A 25,271-nucleotide genomic window follows, 5' to 3' on the forward strand; every position below is an offset into this window, starting at 1 on the left:
ATCCTACCTTTTTGAAGTTTATATTTTAGTGGGTTCTGGAAGATTCAAGACTAATGATGCTAAAAACACTTCTATTAATTTTTCTATTTTCTGGGCCCATACAGTGTGCCCAGACACCTGTGCCAAACTCTTTAAACATAACCCCAAGGTTCAGTTGGCCTTAACCCAAATATACAGGAAACAGGCCTAAAGGAGCTGTGACCTTGCACAAAGTTACTTGATCTGACATTTTTCCTATTCTCTGAACCCTGCCTCGCGCTTCCCACAGACATGTGAATTCCACACTTCTCAGTGCCATCCAGTGTCAGGGTGCAGGATGGGGGTGGTGGTTCTGCCATTCTCTTATAATCACCAGCTGGTTTGGCCTACAGGAGAATTTCCAACCTTACAAAACAAGATGAGAGCCGTCCTGCGCATAGAGGTCGAGGCTGTGCGGTTTCTGAAGGAGGAGCCACATAAGCTGGACAGTCTCCTGAAACGTGTGCGCAGCATGACAGACATCCTGACCATGTTGCGGAGGTAACTGGGGACCTCCACACCCCCAAGCCGGGAAGGCCTGCTGAGGGGGTGGGCCGGGGAGACTGGAGTGCATGTTGAAGACCCAGGTTCTGCCACCATCCAAGAGCCTGCATCCAGAGTCATGACTTATCAAATTTTGTTTCTGGAAACCACGACTCCTTCCACCCCAGGGCTTTCATTGCAATATACCTCGAGGTTCTAATTCTTTAGCATAGACTTGCAGCATTGGACCCATCCTATGACTTAAAATGAATAGACACGGGCTTAGGGTGTAGCTTAGTGGTAGAGCATGTTTATGGCATGTATGAGGTCCTGGGTTCCATCCCCAGCAACACAAGAAAATAAAATAATAAAATGAGTAGACATAGTCAACATTTCTTTAAAAAAAAAAAAAATTTGAAAGTTGGTTTTGTTTTTTGGCTTGGTTTTGTTTTGTTTTGTTAGTAACTTTGAAGTTAAGACTAAATCAAAGTAGTCTATTAGCCTCCTTCACTTCAGAGGCATAGAAGACTTTGCTTTGGAGAAAGTGAGTAGAAATAAATAAGTCTCTCTTAAATTTCCTACTGAAGGAGTATCTAAGAGTGTGTTGGTGCCATCTAGAAAAGAGAACCAAGACTCCTGAAGTGGCGTGAGCCAGTCTCCTACCCAGGGTGAACCTGCTCATCAGGAAGGGTTACTATAGGGAAAGATTAGAAAATCACTGAATGACCCATGACTTTCATTGAAAAGAAAAATTCAGAACTCCATAATCTACTCAAAGAGTGTTTACAGGCCTGGGGGTACAACTGAGCAGCAGAGCACTAGCCTAGCATGTGCAAGGCCCTGGGTTCAATCCCCAGCATGGGGTGGGGGATGCCAACATATAAGCATGCAGGATTCGGAAGCACCCTGGTAAATGACATTCTGTATGCTCTGTCTTTGAGTTACAATTGGATCACTCTCTTCTCAACCTAACAATAAGGATAACTTGGACCTCCCAGCGCTTTCTATGTATCAGACATAGCACTTTCTATGTATCAGACGCAGGACAGAACTCTTGATGTGTATTACCTCATCCACTCCAGGCACTGTTATTTCATTATTTAAAGGTATTTATCTGAGGCTTGGGGACATTCACTGCTAGTGAGAGGTGGGGCTGGGTTATGAACAGATCTTTTGACTCCAGAGTAGTTCTTGGTTCTTACCTCACAGCCAGGGATGCAGTAAAGTTCAGTAACATTCCCTGTGCCCAGCCCTGGTGCTGGGTGTTATAGAGACAGTAATAAAAGACAGGTGGGACCCTATCCTTATAAAAATTACTCTCTCCCATGAGGAATAGACACTAAACAACAACCAAAAATAAACCACAGCTCTATAATGGCAGTCCCTGAAGTTTCAGGGTTTTTTAATAAGATCAAAAAGTTCCCCTTCTGGACCAGATTTGAGATCAGGTCCCAGACAGAAGTAACATGTAGGAAAATTTCTTGTAGGGATTTTAATCACTGACTATAATCATTTAACCAGATTTAGAAGAAAAGTATATGAAGTTCACAGTTAACTAAGGCCAATCATTAAGCGTGAGGAGCAGATTAAATTTTTCTAGCAATGAATAACCTCAGAAAAGCCCCTTTTGAGATAACCCTCTATAGCAAGTGTGTAAGCACAGGATGCTAAAGGAATTCCAGATCAAAATAAAAAATGCCCCCTCCTGTGAAGTCCACATCTGACTGTATACGGGAAGAAATTGCATGTGTGTTAAATTTTTTCATAAAGTCACATATTTTAAATCTCCAAAGGAACTTTTTCTTCCAATAGGATAAAAATCTGTTAAACTAATTCTTTATGAAGCTTTAACCCAAATTTGGTAACTCACCCACAAGGCCACAAAAGAAAAAAAAAAAAAAGCAACCTTATTAAGCAAAAATAGAGCATGATCTGCCAGGTAATACTGCTCATTCTCCCTTCCCTTCCCTTTCCATCCCTGAAAAGCAGTTAAAGGATGTGTTGAGAGCCAGCACAGAGTGACAGAAGACAGGATTATAGCTTTTGAACATTACATGACATTTTTACTTATAAATACCCAGTGGTGAGAATGGTATATAAAATGAGTCGAACAACTCAAAATAAAATAAATTTTAGCTTCTATTAGGGTGCCCGTCACAAGCCTATTTATAGTTAATTTTGTACTAGCATGTTTGTGCATAACATGTGATTCTCAGCATGGTGGAAGACCGAAGGATGAAGTGGGAATGAGCATATTGCCAAGGACATGCAGATGACCATACACCATGGCAGGGAAGGTGAGGTGGGCGACAAATGGTCACAGTTCAGAGCACACTTAGGAGCTTGGGAAAATGCCCAAGTGGTGGTTTGGCACAAGTGGAATTTGAGGTTGGAAGAGATTCCTACTAGGCACCCAGATTAGTGGGCAAGATCCAGAGACAGAGTTGGAAGGGATCGTGGCCTAGTTCAGAGCAAGAGAGGGAGAAAGGAGAGGACAGCAGAGGAGAAGGAGGAAGAGAGGGAGGGAGGATTTAAATCAAAGTCGCCTTCATGGAGATGATTACTGAAAATGGAAGCAGTAGTCCAGTAAATTGGTAGAGGTAGGAGAGAACAAATCTTGGGAAAACCCTGGAGAGTTAAAAGCCTGGGGTTGGTAAAGTCAAAAGTAAAGAGAGAAGTAAGTAACAGAGGAGAGTCATAAAATACAGTGTCTTTTTCTTTTCAAATCAGAAAAGAGAGTACTTTAATAAGAAGGGATTGTAGGATTCTTAAGTTATGGATCAAGTTACAGGCGTGACTTCGGCTTATATCATAACTTCACAACATTAGTTCTAACAACCCCCAAGGAAAGCATTGTGTCCATTGTCATTGTCACCATCCTTACATTTTACAGAAGAGTTTCTGAGGCTCAAAAAGGTGATGAGCCCAGTGTTATATAACTAGAACATGGTAGAACTGACACTCAAACACAGGCGCGTCTGTCAGCAAAGGTTCTGCCTTTTCCTCTGAAGCATGGGTAGAGACACAGCAATGAATGACTTCCCAAAGCAGAGGAGGATGAGAACCAAGCCCAATGTTACAATAGAGTCAGTCATCCGTGACCTTGCAGAAAGATTTGGTTGGGTCCCGGTGGGGATGTCAGAGTACAACAGGTTGATCTGCAAGCAGAGCAAACAGAAGGAATTAGAAGGCAGGTTACCCTTTGAGGTGTCTGCCATTGGAGGGTGGCTGGAGGCTTCAGGAAGCTCTTGGGTGTATTGAAGGTCTGCAAAGGCCAGGATCAGGTGGTGGAGTCAGAGTGTTGTTAGAATCTTGTTGTTCATGTCGTGTCACCACCATCCGAACAATGACAGGCTGGCCTCAGTCTGGGCACAACAGTTCTAATGAAAAGGGAATGAGATCATCTCCTGGGAAAGTCCTGGAGAAGCAGCTCGTACATAACTAGGAGGCCATCAGGGGCATTAGGGAGTTGCTATGGAAACCCTCACCCCCGCCCCCAGCAGCTACTCTTGAGTTTCTCTTGTTTTGATCTCACCCAGCTCTGGGATGCATGGCCTTCGAGTACACCACAGTGACAAGATGGAAGTGACCTATTTTAGCAGATAATTCTACTGTGCATGGTTTCTCCTAGACATGTCACCGATGGGCTCCTGAAGGGCACCGATGCAGCCCAAGCCGCACAGTATGTCGCTATGGAAAAGGCCACAGCCGCCGAAGTCCTGAAGAACCAGGAGGAAGCAGCCCATGGCCCCAGCCAGCCCTTCCATGGCACGGGAGTCCCTGGCGATGTGAAGTCGGAAGTGGTGCCTTTGTCTGGCATGACCGTTCACCACGCGCAGAGCTCCCCTGTGGTCATCCAGCCCTCCCAGCACTCCCTGGCCCTGCTGAACCCTGCCCAGAACTTGCCTGTGGGGACTGGTACCCACTCAGCCCACCCTCCTGCAGTCACACAGGAAGTAACCTCTGCACTGCAGTCAGCTCCAGCCCCACAGTCCCCTCAGACGCCCACGAATGGTTCCACCATGCAGAGCTTGTTCATTGAGGAAATCCACAGTGTGAGTGCCAAGAACAGGGCAGTGTCCATTGAGGTAGAGTCTTGTTTCCATTTCTCATCATCCCGTTAACAAAGTCTTTTCCCTTAATGAGTTACAGTCTAATTATAGAGATAGTGTGTATATGAATTCATTTGTGGATCAAAGATATATTTTTTGCCAAAGATAGTTTTTTTTTCCTTCAATTGGGAATAGGATTCCATAGCCAAGTTAAAGGAAAGGTCATAAGATTTGAGAAAGATGGCCCCTAACCTTTAGTTGGAATATAACTCAGTGGTGTGCTGGTAAATATTTAACAACCAGCTCTCTGGAAGAAAGCTCTGATTTGTGGCATTTGCCAATTTCCGTGGTATACATTCTCCCACTACAGCAAATTCAAGCTACAGTATGACATCACTGAGCAGGAAATTGGGGAGAGAGGTGACCATCAGTTTCCTGAGGCAGTGGGTGTGACTTGAGTTTCCCCTGTGCTAAAGGCAGGCTGGGGAGGGTTACTACGATCCTGAAAGACAGAAGATTCGTGATAAGCAGAGAAGGGTGTTGTGGCATTTTGGGATGGAGGGATGCCGGAGCAGAGGCTGAGCTCATAGTAAACCTGTTTAACTGGAACTGAAGACATAAAGAAGGGTAAATAGATGAAACCAGTTTGAGAAATGTGTGGAGTTTATTTTTAAGGTGTCAGAGAAATAACACTGCAGATCTGACCCGTGATTTTTTTTAAATAGCATTTTTAAGAAATTAATCTGGAGACAATATAGAGGATTGATTGTGGTAGTAGGTCTAGAATTAAGGAAGCAGAATGACAAATTATAGGACTCTAGGAATGAAAAGCAGAGGCAGTCAAAATGGAAAGAGAAAGGTAGGTCTTATGATCAAGTGTGGGGGCTGGGGTTGTGGCTCAATGGTAGAGCGCTTACCCAGCATGTGTGAGGCACTGGGTTTGATCCCCAGCCTCACATAAAAATACACAAATAAAATAGTGGTATTGTGTCCATCTACAACTAAAAACTACATAAGTTTAAAAAAAAAAAAAAAGATCAAGTGAGGGCTGGGAGTGTCAGTGGTTGAGCATTTGCTTAGCATATGTGAGGACCTGGGTTCCATCCCCAGCACCTCAAAAAAATTAAAGAAAAACCCAATATGTAGAAAAACACACTGTTTTTAAATATTCTTTTTTAAATCCTGTATTTTGCTTCCATAGATCTTTTTCCTTTTACCCCAAAGCCTTTGCTTTGTACCCTGTAGCTCAGTGCTCTGTCCCCAGCAACCCAGTCCTGATCCTTCCTGCTTTTCTTGCAAGTCATCAGGGAATAACTCAGGGTGGGTATGTTAGAGATGCCCTCTTAAAACCAATGTGGCCACAGTCATGACCAGAAATTTGGTAGTGAAAAATATACCTTTGACCACATTATCCATGTCCCTATGTAGCTTCTCTGTGTTCCAGAATTAGAGGCTGTGCCCCTAATCCAAATCAGCAAAATTTAAAAATTGCTTATTGCCAGGTGCAGTGACCCATACCTGTAAATCTCAGGTACTTGAGAGGCTGAGGCAAGAGGATTGCAAGTTCAAGGACAGCCTTGGCAACTTAGTGAGATCCTGTCTCAAAATAAAAAGTAAAAAGCCCTAAGGATGTAGCTTAGTAGTTGAGTACCTATAGGTTCAATCCCCAGAATTGCAAAAATTAATTAATTAATATTTCTTCTCATAGGATTTTTCTGGGCTTTGATTCTGTCCTTAATGCCTGATAGAGAAGCTGGGGAATATGCCTTTCCTCCTGAGAATTTCTAATCTGCCTCTTAAGACATCTCATCACTTATCTCAATACTTAAAGGATGTCAGTCTGATGACACTTTTATTTCACAAATATCCATTAAGAATATGGATATTGCTAGGTGGGGTGGCATACACCTCTAATACCAACAGCTCAGGAGGCTAAAGCAGGAGGATCACATATTCAAAGCCAGTCTCAGCCCTAAGTAATTTATGGAGACCCTATCTCAAAATAAAACAAACAAACAACAACAAAAAAAAAAGGACTGGGAATGTGACTTAGTGGTTAAGTGCCTCTGGGTTCAATCCCTTGTACCCTCCTCCCACCAAAAATTTTTTTTAAAGAATATGGATATTTAAGAACTTAGCATAATAATCATTGTGATTTGTATATTTTGCTTTGAGAAGAGACATAAATCATCTCCTAAAAATTCCCTGATCCACAAACAGGGAGACCTGGGTCTTTCTGTCAGTTTAGCCACTAACAAGTGGAATGAACCTTATTCATTCAGTAGAGATGCTGAGCCTTCCTAGGCTCTGGGATAGGCAGTGAACAGAAAGATAAGGTCTGTGTCTTCAAGAACCTTACCTACTTGTGGGGAAACTGAGAACACGTATATGCCAGCTGATAGTAAATACTAAGAAGAAAAAATGAGTGAGGGTACTGATTATATGGGGACCTTGAGCAAATTCTTCATCTTACTGCACCCCAAACTCCTACATGAAGTGTGTTGATTCAGTGATCTTTTCCAAATCTTGAACTCTGAGGTTCCACTAGTTCTGGGGCTAATTTCCACTCTGCCTTTCTAGAATGATTAGTGAACCATCTGTAAAATCACAGGAGAAATGTCTTTTAAAATATAGGGATTTAAAAAAAAAAAAAAAAACATGACCAAGAAAGGGTCACATAGCAGTTCTTAGTTCTTAGAAGTGGAACTAAGATGTAGGATATTTAAAATTAATTTTATCTTTTATAAACTGACACAAAAAGTGTACATATTAACAAAATACTATGTGATATTTCAATACACACACAGTGTATAATCAGAACAGAACAAGATTATTTTGTTGTTAGTGTTGCGGTTTTCATTTGTTTGCACATATCCTCTACAATGAAAACTTACTTTAAAAAGCAAAAATTTGGTAATGAAAAACGTATCTTTGACAGCTTTATCTGTGTCCCTTTTTATTCTGTATTGGTAGAAGTATGTCATAAGGGCTTAGTGATCATTTAAGGAATGGGTTTGGGTTTCTGAGCTTGCTTCTCTGTGGATGACTGTCACCTGAGCTGAAATGTCAAGTCATGTAGTTCTAAATGATGTGGCAGACAGCAGAAGGGTCGGGTGGCTAGGACTCATCTGATATGTGCAGTTGTCCCTCCAAGGAAAACCGGGACATTGTCTTGTGGACATTTTAACTGAGTTACATGCCCAACTTCAATGTGAAATCTCCAGACTAAATTAGTTCTCCCCTTTGGTTTTTAAACTGTCTTCTTTTGCCATTTCCCTTTAGAAAGCAGAAAGGAAATGGGAAGAGAAAAGGCAAAATCTGGACCATTATAATGGGAAAGAGTTTGAGAAGCTCCTGGAAGAAGCTCAGGCCAACATCATGAAGTCAATTCCAAACCTGGAGATGCCACCAGCCTCGGCCCCATTGCCAAAGGGAGATGCCCCCATGGACAAGCTGGAACTCTCAGGTGAGGTTGATCTCACAGCTAGAGCTGCCAGTGTGGGGTGTCTTCAGCTCAGAGGGATGTCACTCCTGGAGCTTGTGCTAGACAACGGGACCAAGGTCTCACTTCTCCAGAATCATATAAAGTGAATCCCCCAGGTGTTCCTTAGATCCTTGCTACGACTTTTTGCCTCTCACTGTGGCAGGAAGCCATGTTGGGTGTTAGGATGACAGATAATGTCCAATAAAGAAAAAGGTAATTTTCCAGCTTCTCTATTTCCTCTGAACATATGACACTTAGAGCAGAAGCTAGGAAAGTATGAGGCCTGCATTTAAAAGAAGAGCTTTTTGTCCGCCACCACCACCCCCCAGAAAGAAAATGGTGGTTTTTATGAGTTCCTCAGGGAATATTATGTCAATCATCAGGTGAAATTCTACATTTGAGAAAATTATTAGAATGTATATTTAACCAACTCAATCATGGAAGTTGAAGCATCAGTGTGTCAATACTAACATAAAATTCAGTCGTGCACCACGTAACGTGTGGTCCACAGTAGACCTCACATACCATGGTGGTCCTCTAAGATTGTATTACTGAGTGATGTTGTAGCCATCATGGTTTGTGTAGGTACATCTGTGATGTTCACATACTGACAGAATCACCTAAAAACACATTTCTCAGCGTGTCTCCCTATTTTTAAGTGATGCATGAATATAACTTTACAAACTCAAACTACAAAATATTTCACTAATTACAAGGCACATGCCTTACTCTGATCTTAGAATTTTGTACAGAGATGTTATTTTACATGCAGCCTAAAGTCTCTGCCATGTCACATTCAACAGTACCTTGTCCAACCATTAAAATTAATTTGAAAAGGAATCACCACCTGGACTTGCTTGTCAAGGAACATTAAGTGGATTGGATTGAAAATTCATGGAATGTTCCCTGCCACATTTCACTCTCCAAAGCTCCACTCAACTGAAACTCTCCCCCCTCAGCCTCTGCTCAGAGGCCTCAGTGCCCCTGCCCACCCCATCCCACATGCCATCTGGATGAGGCCTGTCTGGGGCCCCTGGATAGCCAGGCAACATCTACTCCGACAGGGTAGGACCTGGGAGGGACACTTTTCTCAGAAAGATGGTCTGTCTCTCCAAGTCCCCAGGAAGAATTTCTGATAGCTAAAATGACCCACTCATTACGTTTCTATCTTGTGGACGTCTGCTCTGCCCCATCATTCATTTTGCCTTACAGTCCTTTGATGTTTTATATAGTTCTCATAATTTTTCCTTCTTGCATTTATACAACAAAAATATAACATCAATTTTATTAATGTGCCTCATTTTCCCTCTTTATTCTTTCAGATTGAAAAGGGTTCTGCACGAATGTTTCAAGTAACGCCCAAGAATATTTTTACTTAGTTACAATGTTCTATTATTTACTGTTATATTTTTTATTACTGTTGTTGTTTTTAATGCTCTGATTCCTTCTCAGAAATAATCCACTAATGTGCAGGCCTCTAGAAATGTGTGACCAGAAATTAATGTTTATTTATAATACTCTGATTTCTACACTTATTCCCTCCTTTTATTTTATTTTATTTATCATTTTTTAGCAGAAAAAATCTTTTTCAACCATGTAACCATGACCCCAATTTTTAAAAAATAATTCACTTCCTCTCTGGCTTTGTCCTTTGTCCTCACTTGGCTTATCTCCTCTCTCGCCTTCCCTCAGCTAGATCCTCCTCTAACATTCCCCACACACATCCCTCTTGATACACCTGTCTTTTCACTGAGGGACTGAAGATGTTGGAGGACATATGAGGCATTTTGGAATTACCTTTAGTTCCTCGTTTTTTCAAGTGACAATCAGCTTTTTTGTGTCATTAAAAATTAATTTAATAATGAATACCCATTTAATAGATGAGAAAACTGAGACACAGAGAAGTTAGGTCATTTGTGCAGGGTCTTTCTGAGATTTCGATCCAGTCGATCTTCAGGATCTGTATGCTTAATTGTTGCTATATGGGAAAGACAAAATTTTTAAGTCAGTATTCTTTAAGCTTATAGCAATACACTGGACTTTTTGAACATTATCTTGAAAAAAAATCACAATGGCACATTGTTTTCCAGAAGACTCACCAAATTCAGAACCAGACTTGGACAAGCTGGGGGGGAAATCACCCCCTCCCCCTCCCCCACCTCCTCGGAGAAGTTACCTGCCCGGATCGGGGCTCACTACCACGAGATCCGGTGATGTGGTCTACACTGGCAGGAAGGAGAGTACCACCACCAAGGTCTGACGGGTTGATTCCTAGTAAACTGGTTTTGGGGCACGATGATACCCTTAGACAAGATGCTCTGTGTTCAAACATAAAAGCAGTTATATGGAGAAGAGAAATAGAACCTCAACTAAACTATATGCCCAAGGAGTGCCACAGGTGGGAAAACCCAGCTGATGTGACTAGAATAGACTCGCATCACGGGTTTTATCCTGACTTGACTTTTCACTGCATTGATTTAAGTGTGAATTACAAGCTATCACAGGCCTGGTGGCACATACCTGTAATCCCAGTGACTTTGGAAGCCAAGGCAGGAAGATTGCCAGTTCAAAGTCAGCCTCAACAGCCTCGAGGCCCTAAGCAGCTCAGAGAGACCCTGTCTGTAAATAAAATATAAAAAGGGCTGGGGATGTTGCTCTGGGAGTGATTGAGCACCCCTGGGTTCAATCCTCATTACCAAAACAAAAAATAAAATAAAATAAATAAATCATAAGCTACTCCCCAAACAGGGCATCTTAAGATTGAAAATAGGGGAAGAAAAGGGAAAGTGAAGGAAAGGTATCTTACAAAAGTAGCGGCTTAGCTGACACAGGTGAGGGTTTATACAGAAAGATGTTAAGTGAGCTATAGCTCCCGCTTAACTTGGCAAGTTTTGTCACATTAAATGTAAAATACAATTTCCAAGGAAATGGAGGATGGGAGGTGGCCTTTCTTAAAGGGCCTGGATGCTGAGTTTTGATTTTATTACAATTCTTCAATCCATTTACCAAAATGACGACTTGTCAAAATGAAAACCCAAACTAGCCTTTCAGTTAAGTGTGAAGATCCAGGAAGCCACGGGATCAGATGACGAGGGATCGTGTGAATCTGTCACTTTTTAGCTGGTACCTAAGAGGTGTTAAGCCATTATCTGTGGTTTGAATTTCCCACAGGCCAGTGGTGAAGATGTTGGTTCAAGCCCACAGACAAGAGCCACAAAATGTCCAGCAGAAGAGCCTGCTTCAGCCTGGGCCCCATCCCCACCACCAATCACTGCGTCCTCCTTGAAAGATGAGGAGGAAGAAGAAGAAGAAGGAGACAAAATAATGGCAGAACTCCAGGTATGTGAATGAGGTGACTGCCATTGACTCTCTACCATCTCATCCAGGACTCTCTAGACACCGCTTTTCACAGATTGGTTAGCTAGAGAAGGCTGGGGAGGGGTCCCTGGAGCTAGGACGCATAAACTTCGTCCTCTAGACTTGGCTTCTACTTTTCCAAGATGGCACCATACCAGGCTCTTGGGGTGCCTGTGAGACGTGTGAGGAATCTCACCAGTGATGTTGAGCATCTTTGTCAAGAATCTGTTTGCTATGTAATTATCTTCTATGGAGAAATGACTATGCAAGTAATTTTCCCATTTTAATAGGGTTATTTATTTTATTATAATTAAATCATTTCAGTTGCTTATATATTTTGCGTATCAGCCCCACATTTGATAACATAACTTGCAAATGTTTTCTACCAATCCATAAAATTTTATCTTACCCTATTAATTGTTTCCTTTGTTGTGAGAAAGCTCTTTACTGAAATCTCATTCTATATTTTTGCTTTTGTTACTTGGGTTTTAGGATCTTAGAAAATAAATGTCTGCCCAAACCAAAAAAAAAAAAAGAAAAGAAAAATTATTTGTACTCCTCCCTAGCTCTAGCCATAGGATTTTCTTTCTTTTCCTTCTGACTTAATAGTCTTTGCTTCATCCCAAAAGCAATTAAGATGGTGATTAGAAACACCAGCCATTGTCTTGCCTTGATAAGGACTAATTGAAGCGCACTTTAGGTGGATCCTGTTCTTTGGCTCTAACCTTTAGAGTGACCAGTTTTGAGTCATGCCAATGAATGACCACCTGTAGTTCATACCAGGTTCCTGTTCTACGTGAATGTCATCTTGTCAGATATTCTGAAGAGCTGAAAAAAAATGTGCTCTGCATTTGCCTTGGCCTGTTTGAGAAATGATACTTCATCAGCTTTACATGCTTTTTACTTTTTCACTCATAGGATTAAGGATGGGATATAGGAACTATACCCATAACTGATATCTCACATTCCAATCATAGATAAGAATCTTCCCTAAGAATGTATTCTAAAAACTTGTCTAACGCGTACACAATTCCCAGACTAAACTCTGAATTTTGTTGGACTCCTGCGTATTATAGGATATTTCCATCTATCAGATAGTCACACTTCTTGGGGCTCCAAAACATGTCATTTTCTCCCTGCACAAAGTGGGGCTGTGCAGGCCCATGGATTCTCCTTCTTCGTTTGGAGTAGGAAGTCTTTCAAATCATGTCGTTTTCACTACTAGTTTCCATGGTAATAACTGCCAGAATTGAGCTGCTGGATTTTACAGGGAAAATAGGATTCTCGATTACTCTGTCATATACGTAAACCCTTTTGAGCCTTAGTAAAACTCAGACTGACCTGGGACATCCCTTCACCAAATCAGACTGTTCACAGGGTTTTAGAATGGTTGGAGCATATAGATTTGTAAAGTGAATAACTTGTAGATTTGTGAATAATCCAGGTTTAAGCCATTTAAGAGAAGTCATACATTTATTGTAGTCACTTCCAACCTGCCACTTGGGAATGCCTCCCTCCACTGAAATCTTAATCTTCGATACCCTCTTTGATGACCACTTTTCATTGCATGGAGTATCTGGCCTCTGGCCCCATGGTGGATGGTCATTTAACAGTGATTAGTGATGTGCTGTGACCCTAACTCAGCCAAGCCCTGTTGGCTCTCCTGCTGGGACAAAGAACCAACCTGCTAGGACAGTGGCCAAGGGCCTTGCTGATTTCTTTGCTTCTTCCTCTAGAGTTAGATCCTGGGCAGGATGAGGAGACTCTGCAGCCCCCTCTAAGAGCATCACCAGGCATCAGAAGAAAACACAGGCTCTGAAAGCCAGGGCCTAACAGCCCAACAGAGATGGCGAGTAGATTCAGTAAGCAAGGCTATGGGCAGGCATTTAAGCCAGGGATTCCCAGGTGAGCCAGGACTGGCTTTCTGTGAGGTAGCAGGGAAGGCAGGGGGGCAAGAAGAGAGAGACAAGCAGAGTCATGGGAGAAAGTGCAGAGGAGGCTCTCACCATCAGCTATATTTCGACTTTAGGACCAGTTCTGGAATGTTCATATAGAGAAGACACCAATTCTCCTTTCTGCCTGCCAACTTATTTCCAAACGTCTGTATTTGACATAAAGAAAATACTAGACAATTATTTGAGATGATGCATTTATATAAGATTTTTTGGTTGGTTGGTTGGTTGGTTTATTTGTTGGAGTTTTTGTTTGTTTTTGGCAGGGCTAGGGGTCAAACCCAGGGCTTCATGCACATTAGGCAAGTGCTCTAGCACTGAACTACACCCCCAGCCCTACGTTAGTGATTTTCAATCCTCACTGTACTTTAGAATTATCTGGGGGATTGGAAAAGGCCCAGATATTTTGATTTAGTTGTTCTCTGGAAGAAGCCTTGGTGATGGTCCTTTTCCCTCAAATTAACTGGTTGAAAACCAATGATGGTCATGAACTTGGGTTCCTGAGTCCTCAGCTCTCCTGCTGTCATTGTCAAGTGTCAGGAGGCTCTAGAAATGTCCACTTCCTTCTCAGCCTTCTAGTCACAGCCATTACTTTCTTTCTTTGCCAGGGAACTGGCCTCCCTGAGACAGTTTTCACACGAGCCAGCCTCTGGCTCCCAGGGTGGCAATGGTTAATTTTCAGAGGCAGATCTCCAGGGCTCAGGCAGCTCCCTGGCCATTTGGAAATGCATGTATGGGTGCTGAGGAGGGTCACTTCATTGTAAATGAGCCTCAGAGCAGGGTAGGACCTGTTAACTATTTCAGAAAATGGATTAGTAAAAATTACTTTTAAGGTTTAAAATGTCCTGTGAACTTCTTCCTATAATACAATAAAATTGTTTTTTTTTTTAAAGGAATGAAGGAAAAGATCTTTTTGTTTTAATTCACTTACATTCAACATCTTGCAAAGGTCAGAGCAAGAAATCCTACTAAGTGCAAATCAGGCTCACCCACACAAAATAAAGGGTGTTCCTCTCCTCTTTTTTTTTTTTTTTTTTTTTTGGTCCTGGGGTTTGAACCCAGGGTCTCATGCCTGTCAAGTATGTGCTCAGTCATAAGATACACCCCCAGCCCCAGGGTGTTCCTCTTGAGGGCTCTGCCCATTTTATCTTGGTGAGGATGTCCCAGAGGTTCACCCCCCAAGTCAACTGTTCTGCTGACTTGAGGGCCCGTGGAGAGCAGGATTTCAGGGTGCTGCTTCCCTGGTGTGACTGCAGGCAGGACCCCTGGGGTCCCTGTGCTTTTGGATTCCTGCCTGTTTCCTTCTTCTCTGCTTGGTATACTTGGACCCCTGTTAACCTCATTATTTTAATTCCTTAGGCATTCCAGAAGTGTTCCTTTATGGAAGTAAATTCAAACAGTCATGCTGAGCAGTCCCGGGCTGACAGTCACGTTAAAGACACTAGGCCAGGCGCCACAGTGCCACCCAAGGAGAAGAAGGTAACAACGTGGCAATTATGCATTTGCCACATGGTCAGACAGCCCTTTCTTCCTTGCTCTGACACTAACACGGCTCTCTTGCACTTGACCTTCTTGCCCTCTCTCTCCTTCTCTCTGCCTTTTTTTTTTTTTTAACTAATAGAGACACAGGTTTATGTTGAGATCAGAGATACCTGGCTCAGGTTTCCAGAGTGAACATCGTGTGTCTGTGCCCAGCATATAATAGTATATGCAAAAGCTAAGCAATATCTTCCTAAACTAAAGAATATTAGATTTTCTAGAACAACTCTAGAAAGGAAAAAAAAGAAATAGCAACCAAATATATAGAAGTTTTCCAACTTTTAACATGTCTTCTGGACAAAAAAAAAAAAAAAGAAACTATATTAAAAATAGGTGAAAGCCTTAGTCTCGGGGAAGACCTGCATAACAGAAAATATCTTGGTCACATATGTATAAATATGGAATCACAGAAACCTATGAGTATTTATACATGTGTCCAAGAATTCCCACCAGAATCCTTGTGAAGTATTACCAGTTTTTAAAGTGTGTCTTCTGAGATACACTTCTGAGATAATTTTAGCACTGAACTATATTTGTAGTTTCTAAAAGATTGTCCAGGCTTAAAAACAAAGCAGTTGTCATTGCATACATACTTTAGAGAAAGGATATTAACCTGGACTTTGGAGCTGTGACTTTAAATTGGATCTAGAGCACTTATGATTTGGGGGTTTCAAGCCATCTTATTTTAATGAAGATACTTGTCTAAATATCAGGATAAAAAGCTTAGCCAACTCAAGTCCTAACAATTCTCACCAGGAACTTATATATCAGAATTCAGGGACTCAAAGTTTCCCTTAAATAAAGTCAAACTAATCAAGTGCAAGATAGCACCACAGCTTCTCCAACTGGGATCCTTGGTCCATATCTAAGTGAGGGAGATGGCACGTCACAGTGTCTGAAGGCTGGTCTGACAAAGCCTTCAAGAAATCTGCTCCTCTCTGGCTCACAGCCAGCCTAGAGCCCTTGGATGAACCATATCTGCCACATAAGGGACATATAAAATTGCTACCAGGGGAAGGAGAATCCTTTCCACCAGAGGAGATCACAAGAATATTGATAGATCTCTCTCATGAAGAAACCCTCCTCCTAATTTGAACTCAAAGTCATATTGGAAATATATTGCTTTTTCATGTGAAATTTTCTTATGTGGAATTTTCTTATGTGATCTTATTAAATAACTAACTCATGGGTGGCCCTGGCATGACCTAGCATGGCATATTTGGGACAATACAACCATTTCTGTCTAAAACACTGACTGGGAACTTGGAACTTCTCAAAGATCCCTTCTGAAAGAGGCAATCATTGATTTATTAACTTGAACTTCTCAATTTGGCTATAATGTTGCATGAGATTTCTTGTTATTCCATAATTAAAAACCCATATCCCATTGATATCATTTATCACAACCAAGGATTTTTTTGGAAAACCAGCAGGTCTATCTTGAGTGCCCAGCACTGGGTTTAATTGCAGGTGCTTTTTCTGGATCATTCTACTCAGATATAGATCTATTTCATAATAACCATAAGTTTCAAATTTGTCTCTCAGTTCTTGTCATTATTAACCTCTACCTGGGCTGTTCACCTGTCCCATAAGTGAAGTGTTTTCCTCTTATTATCATGTAGCTCTAGCCTAATACTTTGCTTTTATGCAATTTTCTTGTAACTATGTCTCTTATTTTGGTTTATTGTCCATTTGCCTATTGAGTATGGTTCTCCAGTTATGTAAGCAATCTAACTCTTGGGGCCTAGAAACATATTAAAGAGGCTTAATTCCTTTTCACATAGAATCTTGACCTTCTAAAACTAAAAAATCATTTTCTATTTACATGACACTTTTGACCCAATGTCACACTTGCTTTGATACATTTATTCCTTTTTCTAGATCATGATGAAAATGATAGTTCACTTGAAATGTATCCTCAATACCTTTTTAAAACATTTTTTTAGTTGGTGGGTTTTTTTTTTAATTGATATGCAGTGATGAGAATAGAACCCAGTACCTCACACATGCTAGACAAGCACTCTACCACTGAGCCACGACTCCAGCCCTCCTCAACACCTTTAACATGATGCCTTTCCACCTGATTATTTCTGCTAGTAAATCAACATCAAAATACATGTTCTGCAGTGTGACACTGGAAATATTTAACATGGGTGTGGCATAGGCCCCTGAACAATCAGGACAGATACCCCAATAAATGAACTCAGGAAGACATACCAGTCTGGCATGTGTCTTCCTAATATTACATGCCAATCCCTTCTTTGATTCAGAGGGTAAATTCTCACTCAGGTCCTAGGAAAATATGCTAACTACATATTTGGAGTTGAAAGCTTAGGCCAGAACTTTATTTTTTTTAAAAAACCATGCATTTGACATGTTAGTTGTTTTATAATCTGAACATTTTAAATCCCACAAGAGAAACTGTATGGTTCAAACTGCAGCACTGCCCTTCTGCAGGGGGACTTCAACTTGAGGATGTGCAGAAGTTAAAACAGGAGGTGTGGGGTGGCTAAATGTGCCTTGTACCTTGTGGATATTTCTGTGTAATTAACCTTGCGGTGTGTGTGTTATTCCTTGAGTGTATGTGAACATTCTTTCCAGTTTTAACCAGGGACTTAGGACTGCTTTGGGTTGAGTTGGCCCAGCCTGGGTTATTGTGCTTTGTTACTCTGTCATTGGTTTAACCAAATAGCCTTCTTCAGGATTGTGTTTCACCCTGTTATAACCACTATTTCCTTTTGGGCTTCTATAGCAAGAAGGGGCAGCCGTGCTTTGGAAGCCACAAGGCATCACTACTGTCCAGGTGGTGGCATGGCCTGAGGCTGCTCATACAGTCAGGCTGGTGAGGTTGTGCTTCTAGGGGAAGCTCCATTATTACCTGCAGCCTCACTGTTGGGCCCTTTAGTCTGAGCCTTGGTGAGACCCTCAGAAATGTATCTTTGCTCTACACCATAAAATGTAGAGAATAAAAGCTGCATGGTAATATACAGAGAAGTAAAGCCGAATCATGATGTCACTGTCACTGTCTTAGCTTAATATATCTGTTTTGTGTTTAGATAAAAGTCATGCATGACATAACAATGTTTTGGTCCACAGGGGACCTTATATACAATGATGATCCTGAAAAATCCCTGTCCCCTAGCGACAGTCCCTGCAGCCATAGGTCGTAGCCCCATTACTGCCCTATTTGTGGTGATGCTGATGGAAACAGACCTACATGTAAAGGCATAGCACACACAATTATGCATAGTATGTCATACTTGATAATAAACAACTGTTGCTGGTTTATGTATCTTCTAGACTTTGAATACCTATGTATCTTTTTTTCTAATTTTTTTAGTTGTAGTTGAATTTACAATACTTTTATTATATTTATTTATTTTATGTGGTGCTAAAGATCGAACCCAGTGCTTCGCATGTTCTAGCCAAGTGCTGTACCCCTGAGCCACAACTCCAGTCCCATCCCTGTATCTTTGATACTTTGCATCATAACTTTAGTGTGTGCTTCTATTTATTTAAAAAAAAAAATGTCACAGTAAGACAGCCTGGCCTATTGCACAAGTAGCAGCCTCATGTCTCTTGATGACATCAAGAGGCCTCACTGAATGGATAATGTACCCTCTAGGTTTGAATAGGCACACTCTATCACACAACAGCAAAATCACCTAATGATGCATCTGTCACAATGGGTCCCCATCGTTAAGTGATACATGACCGTATTTTGTGGCAGCATTATCACTGTGAATTTGGATTTGATTGTCTTGGTTATTAATTTGAATGTTATTTTGACCCCTTGACACCTGCGTAAAAACTGCAAAGACATCTTCAATCTGTCATTTGACCAGGGAAAAATAATGTCATTGTTGTTTTTCCAATTCCAAAGCACCATACCTAATCAATGCAGAAGTCTTTACAGGACAATTTTCACAGAAGCAGAAATAGGACTGAAATCAAGCTGGAAGGGACATTTGAAATCTCCTGGTCTTACTCCTCAGTTCCTAGGCAAGAAAATGAAGGTGCAGACAAGTGAAATAAATAACTTGCCTAAAGTCATATAGTTAAGAGAAAGATTTGGATTAGAATCTGAACACACTGCTTCTCCATATGCTGTGCTTTCTGCAATTCTGGCTCCAGATTCAACTAAGATCACAGTCAGAGGTTGAAAAATAATCCCCCACAAAATTTTAAATACTTGAAATATTTTGCTAATTGAGACTTTCATCTTGTGCAAACACAGGGCATTTTTGGAAGTTGGAGAACAAAGCAATCCCAGGTAAACAGAGCCATAGGCTTTGGATTGGCGTGTAACCAATTGTGCTTGACCAGCATGTTTGGAAATGTTAATTAAAGAAACAAGTTAGTTATAGTCCACTTTGGGGGGATGTGGTTTTGTGGAGTAACATGTCCTACACTATTCTACCAGAATTTGGAAATTTTCCATGAAGATGTACGGAAATCTGATGTTGAATATGACAATGGTCCCCAAATGGAATTACAAAAGGTGAGTTCGCCACATCTGTGTTCCAGCTGATAACCATGCAGACAATTACTTTCCCTTGCAGATCCATTGCTGATTAATGTGTGTGGTTTTCCTCCTCCACTCTCGCTCGCAGGTTTCTGCAGGGGCTTTAAGACCTAGTGACCCTCCTCAGTGGGAAAGAGGAATGGAGAATAGTATTTCTGATGCATCCAGAACATCAGAACATAAAACTGACATCTTAATGAAGGAAAATTCCATTTCCAATAAGAATTTATTCAGAGACAGTAGAAACTACTCCCAGAAAAATATGCCAAAGGTCAGTTTCAGCTTCTCTGGAACGAACTCATTAGAAGATGAAATAAACAAAGGGCCCCAAGTCTCAGGACTACAGTACCCTCTACCTGACCCTGAGAATCAGAAGTTGAATTACGGAAAGACAAAGGAGATGGGTGAACAAGGACCCGAAAATACAGATAAGTGTCACGTTCCCTCCCCTGCCAGGTCAACAGAATCGAATAGTCATGACATCAGAACACAAGATCAAGATGGGCTCATGACAGATATCAGCCAAGTTCTTCTAAGACCCAAAGGGACGAGGCATGGAAACCTGAATCCTCCTGATGATGGAGACTCAATTCCAGGTTCTCCCACTGAAGAAAATTCAGCCACTGACAACATCGCCTTCATGATCACCAAAACCGCTGTCCAGGTGCTGTCCAGTGGGGAGGTCCATGACATAGTGAGCCAAAAGGGACAAGATGTGCAGACAGTCAACATCGATACCAAGAAAGAGACGGCCTCCCGCCCAGAGGTGACTGAAGGCGAAGAGCCTGTCGTGTGCCTAGACAAGAAACCAGTTATCATCATTTTTGATGAACCCATGGATATCCGGTCTGCATATAAGAGACTTTCCACCATCTTTGAAGAATGTGATGAGGAATTGGAGAGAATGATGACGGAAGAAAAGATAGAGGAGGAGGAAGAGGAGGAAAATGGAGACTCCGTAGTCAAGAATGACGCTTCCCACATGTTTCCTACGCAGGTTGCCTCAGGAAGTCTGAGTGAGGGACAGCAGACAGAGATGATATCGAAGCCACTCTCCCTATCAGCAGAGACCAAGCCCCCAGCAGGACAGGCCATGAACCCAACAGAGCCGTGCAAGTTGAGCCTGACAGATTCTCCAGATTCCGAAAGCAAAGGGGACGTGGCCGATGACCAATTTGAAAGCCCCAAGAAAAAATTTAAATTCAAGTTCCCTAAAAAGCAACTTGCTGCTCTCACTCAGGCAATCCTCACAGGAACCAAGACGGGCAAGAAGACCCTGCAGGTGGTGGTCTACGAGGAAGAGGAAGAGGATGGCACTTTGAAACAGCACAAAGAAGCCAAGCGATTCGAAATCACCAGGTCTCAACCTGAAGACACCCCGAAAAATATGGCCAGGAGACAGGAGCAACCCAGTTTAGAGAGCACAGTTCAGGTTTCAAGAACTGATGAAATTAGGAAAAATACCTACAGAACATTGGACAGCCTGGAGAAGACCATCAAACAGCTTGAAAGTACGATCAGTGAAATGAGTCCCAAAGCCTTAGTTGAGACCTCGTGTTCCTCCAACAGAGAATCTGTTGCAAGCTCATCCCACACAGCCCACGAGGCCCCTCCCCGAAACTTGCTAGTTCTGGATGAAGCCCCCCCTGCCCTAGAGCCCCCCACGTCAGTATCTTCAGCTTCACGTAAGGTATCTTGGTCTGGTGGAAAATGAAAAGACCCAGCTGCTTTTCTTAAACCTGCCATAATCACCATTAGCCAAAGGTGTCTTGTGATTTAATTGCTTCCTTTCAGGTGGCTCGTGATTTTTTTGTGTGTGTGTTCGCCATGATCCCCTTCTCTCATCCTTTCTCACCTTCAAAACAACAACAACTAGGTGTCTAACAGCTAATTGATTCTGTTTTTACCTCTGTTGCTGATTGGTGTCGGGTAAACGTCCGGATGTTGGGTCAGCCATTGGCTCTGGAAATGATTGCTCTGATACTCACATTAAAATCCGTTTGATCAGTAGTGAGCAGTTGATTCTGTTTGATTCTTCCAATTAACCCACGTTGGTGTCTCCTAGATCTGTCCTGCATGTAGGGCTCTGGCTTCTCCCCTTGGCCTTCTCTGCACACAGTGGGGGCAGCCTTGGTGACGATCCACTCACATGCTTCTCTTTCTCTTCCCCCTCTCGCTGGTCCTTCCCACAGGGCTCCAGTGGGACCCCACAGACGAGCAGGATGCCCGTCCCTATGAGTTCCAAGAATAGACCCGGAAGCCTGGACAAACCTGGCAAGCAATCCAAACTGCAGGATCCTCGCCAATATCGTCAGGTAGTCTTACCTTAAACCCAATTTTGGATGGACATGATTTCCGTTTTGAAGCAAGTCACTGACTTAGTTCATACCAAATACTATGTTTTCTTTGTAAGCTATGGTTTACAGTAGACATCCTGGATCTGGGGGCATGAAGAAAGTCTAAAAACAAAACAAAAAAAAACCTTTGTTAAACTTTTCACCACGCTCTTGCATGCTTGCAATAAAACATCTTTTACTTTGTGACTCCAAATTTTAACTGTTAACACACAGTGCCAGACCAGTTGAATTTCCGTTGGTGAATGTAGTGCTTCATCAAGAACACGTTGGGAAGCAGAGACAGACCAACCTGCTGTTGAACTGCCCTTAAAGTCACCAATACTAACGTCTGTGTTGACTGCATCCCTAGGAGTACATTAACTCTCCCATCACAGTGTCCAGCCCAAACCCAATAATAATCCCAATGCACGGCCAACCTTGCCCACAGGAAGTGGTAGTTGGAGTGACGTGACATGCTTTCTTCCTTTCCGTCTGCCTGAACATCCTTTGCTATGTGGTTGGACTGGGGTGGGTGGTTGGGGGGGGGGGTGGGAATGGGTGGGATCTGCCAGGTCTAGAAAAGCACAAGACTTAGTTCAGGCCTTGAACTATTTTGTTATTCTTTTATTGGATGAGTCTCAGAAGGGCTGTGTTGCCAGGCCCTGTGGGCTGATCGTGTTACCAGCTTTCTGATAAACTGTCTTCCGCCATCTTTGTTTGCAGGCTAATGGAAGTGCTAAGAAAGCTGTTGGGGACTGTAAGCCTACTTCCCCCTCCTTACCTGCTTCTAAGATTCCAGCCCTTTCCCCCAGCTCTGGGAAAAGCAGTTCTCTGCCCTCTTCTAGTGGTGACAGCTCTAACCTTCCTAATCCGCCTGCTACTAAACCATCGATTACTTCTAACCCTCTCAGCCCTCAAACAGGACGATCCGCTCACTCCGCCTCCCTCATCCCTTCTGTCTCTAATGGCTCCTTAAAATTTCAGAGCCCCCCTCACACAGGTAAAGGTCACCACCTTTCATTCTCACTGCAGACTCAAAATGGCCGAGCAGTCCCTCCTTCCTCTTCCTCCTCCTCCCCTCCCTCCCCTGCCTCCCCGACCTCCCTCAGCCAAGGTGCCAAAGGCATCAGGACCATCCATACTCCCAGCCTCACCAGCTACAAGGCACAGAATGGAAGTTCAAGCAAAGCCACCCCTTCCACAGCCAAGGAGACCTCTTAAAGGCCAAATCCTGTTAGGCCCAAGTCGGAGTTACATATTTTGTTTTGTTTTGTTTTTTCATTTTTAGCAGTCTGCAACAACTGTTTTCACAAGAGAATGTAATATATTGCTGTACTGTTTGAGGCTTAATGACAAGTATGTGCTAAATACTGGATTAATAGATCTCGGTAAAGCTTGTTTGTTTTTTACTTTGTTGCTGTTGTAACTACGTAGTGTTTACTGTCTAGAATGAGACCTGTCAAATGGAGTGAGCATGTTGCTACCAAAAAGAGAGTTTGGGGAGCGGACAGGGTGTGTGAGAGATGGGGGAAACTGTATTAAGCATGTAAAACATGTATGATTCCAGAACTTTAGTATGTTTTGTATAAAAATATTTTTCACTACGGAGACTAGAAGTGAACAGAGAAATACACAAGTGTGACTATATAAATTGTAAAACAGATACTATAATATTTCCTTTTATTTTAGTGTTATTTAGCTTTATTACAGATTTCTATTTTTGTCAAAACTTCATGGTTCCTTTCAAGATCTTTTTTGCCAAAACATTTTGATACTATAGCATTGTACATTTGAAAGTAGTGTGCTAGACTCTAAGCCAATGAACTTCTACGTAAGCCAATAGGGAGGCTTCTGTAGAAAGCAGTTTATCAAAACTATTGCACTGCCATTAAAAGTATGTATAATAATTTGCTAGCCCAAGCAAGCTTGTTTTCTTTGCTTTTTTTTTTTCTTTTCTTTTTGTTTTTCTTTTAAACATGTTGAGATTCTCTGGTTGTTTTCTTTACAGTATCTAACCCCTTCCTTCGTTTTCTGAGACCTGGTAACCCACACTATTGCATTGTGGATTTTAAAATGTACACTTCTGTACGGTTCTGTAAACTGATCAACTTTTGTAAATATATAAATAGACAAAAATACTGTATGTGATAGCACATAGAGTAGTTTTCCCACACCAAAGTTAATTTTTATGCATGCTTTAAGAAGATATATTGGAATGGGCAGAAATGGGGCTATCCATACATTTTTAAAAAGCAACGAGTTTGCACAGCTAGAGTGTTTTGTAAATAAATGTATTTGTATAACACAGTCATGTAATATACAGAACTATGAGCAGAGACTTTGCAAAACTAAATAAAGGGCTGCATGCTTATTATTTTTTGTACCTTGTCACTATAACTACTTCCTGGTCAAAGAACAAAATGTAACCATTACCAAGTTAAGTGTTTTTGGCTTTGAGGGCATTATCAGTAACATGTAACTCAACAACCTCTCAGACAACACTGTTTTTCTGAAAACTCTGGGGTGACTAATGATGAGTTCCTAATAAATTAATTGCAAGTGTCGTAACTTGTATGTAACCTGCCGACTCACTCTCTTCTTTGTGGCTTCTCAAGGTTTGGCTAAGAGAAAGCAAACCTGGTTGCCGAGTTTCCACCCTCACTTCCTGGAGAGCCTCTTGCTTCTTTCTCTGTTTTCTTACATTTCCGGTAGAAGTAAAATAGAGAAATAAAATGACTTTACCATTGAGATTTATTTTTTGAGTTCTCAATTGGAAAAAATAAAAAATGCTGGCCTAGAGGGAAATATACTAGCAAACACCACACTGTATGTTTTCATTTTTTAAAAATAGGAAAGTTGGTGAAAATACCAAAATTATGAATTGACTACAGAAACAAACTTAGGAACCTGCTTATCACTCTTTTCCACCTCCAAAATAGTTGATTTGGTGGCTTGGTGTAAATTGTAAAGTCTTACTTACACTTTAGAACCCAGTTGTATGATCCCAAACCTCAGAGTTCCTGAGCTGGGATGCTTTCACCTGAAACAATTTCTTTTGTCTCATCATGGTAATGGTAAAATCACATGTGTTAGCACTTAAGCAAGTATTTAGGTATAAAAGGTTTCCACATTTCAGTCATCTCTCCTGATCTCACTACATTCAGTTTATATATGTATAATAACTACTATAATTATTATATATATATATATATATATATATATATATATATATATAAACTAGCTAATCTATGCCGATGTATTTGCTTCTCTCTATGAAGAGAATTCTCTGTGAGCAGCTAAATAGCATACTGTGGCTCACATTTCCAGTTTGACCTCGACTTCCCATTACTTCGGCAAGGTCATGCAGGTAACAGTTCATTTCAGCCAAGGTAAGGCTGCAGGACAGAGCCTTTCTCCAGGTAAGGAACAGCTTAGCTCAGATCCATAACCTCCCCCCGAACTGCTGCTTCCTCCTCTGCAAACTGGAAACTGCCGGAGCTGCAGATCCCAATCCAAGTGTGCACA

General features: G+C 41.7%; 1 protein-coding gene across 23 annotated transcripts in view; it reads left to right on the forward strand.

Annotated features, from left to right (window-relative positions):
* The window catches only part of KIAA1217, a 406,156-nt gene extending 381,662 nt beyond the window's left edge, over positions 1 to 24,494 (forward strand). For 15 of the 23 annotated variants that reach the window (XM_081297957.1, XM_081297960.1, XM_081297956.1 and 12 more), the window contains 11 exons: positions 372 to 519; positions 4,133 to 4,589; positions 7,836 to 8,019; positions 10,128 to 10,291; positions 11,209 to 11,376; positions 14,706 to 14,825; positions 19,123 to 19,158; positions 19,309 to 19,386; positions 19,499 to 21,100; positions 21,603 to 21,725; positions 22,470 to 24,494. In XM_081297957.1, the coding sequence (XP_081154083.1) occupies positions 372 to 519; positions 4,133 to 4,589; positions 7,836 to 8,019; positions 10,128 to 10,291; positions 11,209 to 11,376; positions 14,706 to 14,825; positions 19,123 to 19,158; positions 19,309 to 19,386; positions 19,499 to 21,100; positions 21,603 to 21,725; positions 22,470 to 22,967 (3,578 nt within the window). In that variant the 3' untranslated portion in view covers positions 22,968 to 24,494. The remainder of the gene's footprint in view (positions 1 to 371; positions 520 to 4,132; positions 4,590 to 7,835; positions 8,020 to 10,127; positions 10,292 to 11,208; positions 11,377 to 14,705; positions 14,826 to 19,122; positions 19,159 to 19,308; positions 19,387 to 19,498; positions 21,101 to 21,602; positions 21,726 to 22,469) is intronic. The other 8 variants (XM_081297972.1, XM_081297975.1, XM_081297976.1 and 5 more) reach the window with 4 other exon arrangements.
* Positions 24,495 to 25,271: the final 777 nt, after the last annotated feature.

The sequence above is a fragment of the Spermophilus citellus genome (genome assembly GCF_964194105.1).
Source record: "Spermophilus citellus genome assembly, chromosome: 6".
NCBI lineage: Eukaryota > Metazoa > Chordata > Mammalia > Rodentia > Sciuridae > Spermophilus > Spermophilus citellus.